Raw genomic sequence first — 4853 nt, 5'->3', positions numbered from 1 at the left:
GTTGGCCTGGGCCCATCGATCCAGCCTGTCCAGGTCCCTCTGCAGAGCCTTCCTACCCTCGAGCAGATCAACACTCCCGCCCAACTTGGTGTCGTCTGCAAACTTACTGAGGGTGATTTATGTACATAAAATCTGTAACCTCTGTAGTCTCTGTAACCTAAACCCAAATAACCTTTTTCCCACATCCCAAAAAAACAATGTAATTTATATATATAAAAAACTTACGTAAGTATGTATACACAACATATATAAAATGTATATCTTATATAAGGTATTTATAGATAACTTTATATGTGTAACGGGTATATTTATAAAAATGCATTTTTTTTTCTGGACAAGGCTGTGTTTGAGCTAACAGAAGCAAGAAGTGGAGTGATGTGGTAGAAGATGTTTTGTCTTTGAGGCAGAAAAGGACTGTAAGAATGGAAAGGAAACTTAGGGGGCTGAAGGACAGTGCTGTTTTGTGAAAATGTATAATTTCAGTTAATGTGGGGGTTTTTGCATATAAAATAGGAAATGTTGTTGAATAGGCATGTAAAATAGGATAGGACTATCCACTGTTGAATGTAGAATTGGAAGTTTTTGTTGAAAAGCATTCCACCTCTAAAAGCAAAGCCTGCTTGCATGCTATTTTGCTAGGATTTTGTATAGCTGATCTTTTATAAAAGGCGTGATCACTGTGAAAGCAGCCAAGACGCTAGATAATGAACACTGAAGTATTAAGCACGAAATAGACTACTGTTCTAATTCTGCAGTGAAGAAGTTGACAATTTATACTCCGAAATACTAAATGCATTTCAAAATTGGTTGTTCAAAATAGGGTATTTTTTATTTTGACTCATTAATAATATATTGGGAAGAAGTAATGTTCAGTGGGCAGATTGAACTAATAATAACGCTAATCACGCTAGAGTATCCATTTACATTTCTTGCTACAGCCAGTTCCTAGGTGCTGATGTTAGATCTTAAACCTACAGGAATTTCAAGCTGCATGTGGCCTTCAGCTGGCAATAACACAGTAGCGAACAGTGTGAGAATCAAGTAAGAGTTTTCTTTGGTGGTGATGGAGAGCTGTGTGCTATTGAACTTCGATTCAATTTTACATTTGCCTTATGCCCAGTCCCTTAGGGCCCTGGTTTTTCAACCTAGTTTCATTGTTTTTTATGTCTCTTCTGTCTTCTCAGCTCCAAAAGATCCACGTCTGTATTCATGTCCAGTCTACAAAAAGACCATTCGAACAGATACGAATTACATTGCTGCTGTGGATCTTAAAACCCTTCAGCCTCCAGAGCACTGGGTACTGCGTGGGGTAGCACTTCTGTGTGATGTCAAGTAATGTTAAAAAAAAAAAAGGTTTCTAAGAGTTCTTTTCTGTTTTTAAATGTAAACATCAATATGTAGTTAGCTATACAATGGATCACTTCTAAAAATGTATTTTCTAAGGCATAGACTCGGTTATAGTATTTTTAGAAAGTTGTTCTCAATAAACACCTACAATAGGCTTATAAATGCTAAATCTTAGAGTAATATTAAGTTTGGTAAATAGATTGAAGTATTTCCTTTGATGTCTTGACAAATCATGACAAATATTTAGTGTTCCTATCTCACTATTGTGTGTTTAATTTTACCTTGAATAAAGATTAATTGACTTGAACGTTGTTACTTTTCAGTGGTAAATATGCTTGTATCAGGGCTTACCTTCAAGTAGCTAAATGCAAAGCTTTTTTCTTTTTTTTTTTTGTATGTGTATCTGTGAAAGCTCAGCCCAGTTGCTCATTCATATTAGTTAATATCCCTCAAGATGATGTTCCAAGATTTATCTCCTAGCTGATAGTTTCTAGTTTGTTTGCTGTCTGAATAAGGAAGGTGAGGCTGGAAAAATGGCACACCTATTTCACCACTTGGAGTACAATTTCATTGTGTTACATAGGAAAAAAAGCATTTGACAGCTGCCAGAATTCCTTACTATCTGGTTCATGACTTATAAATATGTAATGGATAGGAAGAGAATAGTTCCAGAAGAATGGTTGGGTATTTTTTCATGTGCTAGTACACCAGATTTGAGTCAATCTTCATCAAGGTTGTTAGTTTTATGACATCAATTTTAGCTTTGTTTCTGCTCTAATTTTGCAATGTTGTGATTTTATATATTGTGGTGGGGTTTGGTGTTTTGTGGTTTGTGTGGGTTTTTTTGTTCTTTCTCCTTTTTTACTTATGTGCTGCAGCCTTTTTGGTGTCTCAGCTAGAGAGGAAACTTTTCACGTGGGAATTCATCTTAAGAGAGAAATGTTAGCAGCTCCATTCAGTTGAACACTATTGGCTTCACACATCAAGCACACTTACTTAATCATCAAAAAACCAATGTATTTTTGTTTCTGAGTCCAATAGGTCATGTATCTTAGTGGTCCACTAGTCATTCACAATAACGGGTGCTGCAGAAGAGGAAGCAGAAAGAACCAATATTTCTGGTGCATCTGTCATACATAAATGCTGCAATGGAGAGGCTGTTTTCAATTTTATGTCAAATCAATACATGGAATTTGAAGGGTGCATTAATTAGTTTATTAAGTAAATGTGTGAAATATATCTCTTGCCTAAAGCTAGTATTTAAAGAAATTTAAAAAAATTATAAATTATAAGACAGAATAATTGTCTTTGTATTTTAGTGGAGACTTCAGCATTCATTTCTACAGTCAAACTAGTTATGAAACGTAGGTGGAACATTGATTCTGTTTGAAACTCTAGTTGTAGAGGTCTTTCCATTGTTTCTCCATCTTAGAATTATTCTTTTTTTTTCTTTTTTCTTTCAAATAACTCAGTGAAACAAATTAAATGTATGAAAATCTCCTTTAGGAAATATTTTTAATTTAGACATGGCAATAAATAAATAGAAGATGGGAGGGTTGAATTGTTCTTTACTGGACCATAGAGCACCATACTCAGACTTCCAGGAGATCCTCCAGATGCTCATTGGACTTCTAAGTTGCTGTGGACTTTCACCAAGACCTTCCTCTCTGAAGGAGATGCACATACTTCGTCCTTGTGCAAGTCATTCACACTGAGAATTTTCAAGCCACGTACACTTCAAATGCCACCTTTCAAGCAGTGGATTTATTGTACCATTATTGCTGTAGACAGTGGAGATGTCAAACCTCACGGTAATTCTCAGTGAGTGAACTGTGCACATTTTTTTTCAAAGTGTGATTTTCTATGAGGGTGATGGGGGAAAAGGGTAGTTCCCTAAATAAATACACACTGGTGATCCTAGTTATGCCAAAAACTGTTAGATCAGTGAAGCAATTGATGTTGGCAATCACTGTTATTTCTGCTCTGTTAGCTCCGTTTCTTAAGAGGTTTGGCATTGGCTCTTTAGGTGTCTGCAAAACCACCAGCAGGAATGGAATGATGAGGCATGGGGAAGTTCAATGAAAAGCTCTTTTGAAATGCAGTATCACGTCAGGGGCCGGAGTGCATAACCCTGTTCTCCCAGGGGTTTTGCTGCCTGGGCTGGGGGACAACTTGATGCAGCTGGAATTGGACCTGCCTCATTAACTACAGACTTGCCTGGCAATCACTGATCTGTGGTAGACTCTGGTTACCCTCATCAGATGAGGCCCTGCCTTGCTGACTCAACTTTCTGGCGTGACCTCAGATCTGCCTTGTTATTACAGCCTCGTCTGGCAGTCGCTGATATGTTAGCTGACCCTGGTTGCTCTCACGGACCTGCTCTGCTTTTCTGTTCAGGTGCCGTGGGACTGTGCCCTTGTCAGAGAGAGCCTTGCCCTGCTCACCCTGCTGTGACTCTTGGCTCCCAGCTCCACTTTCCTTTCCGAGCAGCCTGCCCTTGCTGCTCCCTGACATATGGCTTCAAACAGGTGAAAAAAAGAACTGTTTCTTGTTCATCTTCATAGCAGAAGTGGGTAATAAAATGTTTCTATGGAAAGGAATATCAATAAAATAACCAGCCCTGACATATTGTAGAACTTGGATGTACTTTCTCTGTGTTTGGCTCTGCTATTGGTACTGAATGGATTACTCAAGAAAAACCATTCACAGACATCAATTGTGCTGTTATTAAGCATGCAGCACTATAAATTTGAAGGTCTGGAAAAATGCAGGATTATAGAAGATATTCCCTTCTTTTCTTTCTGATATTTGGTGTGATAAATACATGTAGTTTGGGGAATATTTAAAAATAAATGTTATACAAATTTCTGCTAGAAATTAATGGTAAAATAACTTTCTGAATAAGGCGGAGATATTACGGCTTCATCAGAATCCTTTCAAATTCCTCACAAATTTTAGAAGTACTTTAAAATAAGCAACCTGATCTTTCAAATATATGCTATGCTGTGTAGGTTATTTTACATAGAAAGGTCTTGTCTTCTGAGCTTCTCTTCAGAAATACTTTTTTTCCCCGAGCTCTGTGCCTACATTCATACTTTTTAGCTCATAGGTCACTCACACTGAACTTTTTATTCTCACTGTTGTGATTTGTTCCACTTTCAGAGATTATAAGGAAGAAGAAAAAGCGAAGTTTTTATCACAGTAGGCAGTACAATTCCAAATTAACAGTAAGTACAGTTGTCATCATTGAAAAGGATTTTTTAAAATCAAAAGTACATTGTTATGGTATGTGTACAAACTGGATTATAGAGAAAGTATTTCTCATTCTGAACTATCCTTCATTAAATTCTTTTGTTAATGAAATCAATATTGAAGAAAGCTCAGTTTTTCTCCGTTGTGGTTTTTTTTTTTTTTCCCCAATTTGCTTGGACAATTATCCTGTTCTAATTACCTGGAGCTGGACATACAAAGTGGCTTCCTAATGAATCTTGAAATAGAGCTTGAGT

The 4853-nt window shown here is 37.0% G+C and overlaps 1 protein-coding gene across 1 annotated transcript in view; it reads left to right on the top strand.

Moving 5' to 3' along the window:
* Nucleotides 1-1336, top strand: part of DNAH5 (dynein axonemal heavy chain 5) — a 142300-nt gene extending 140964 nt beyond the window's left edge. The window contains 1 exon segment of the mRNA XM_009287950.1: nucleotides 1185-1336. Coding sequence (XP_009286225.1) covers nucleotides 1185-1336 — 152 coding nt within the window.
* The last annotated feature ends 3517 nt before the right edge of the window (nucleotides 1337-4853 follow it).

The sequence above is a fragment of the Aptenodytes forsteri genome, unplaced genomic scaffold (genome assembly GCF_000699145.1).
Source record: "Aptenodytes forsteri isolate BGI_AS27 unplaced genomic scaffold, ASM69914v1 Scaffold27, whole genome shotgun sequence".
Taxonomy (NCBI): Eukaryota; Metazoa; Chordata; class Aves; order Sphenisciformes; family Spheniscidae; genus Aptenodytes; species Aptenodytes forsteri.
Note: the sequence above shows the minus strand (reverse complement) of the source record. Positions and strands in the feature narration are given on the sequence as shown.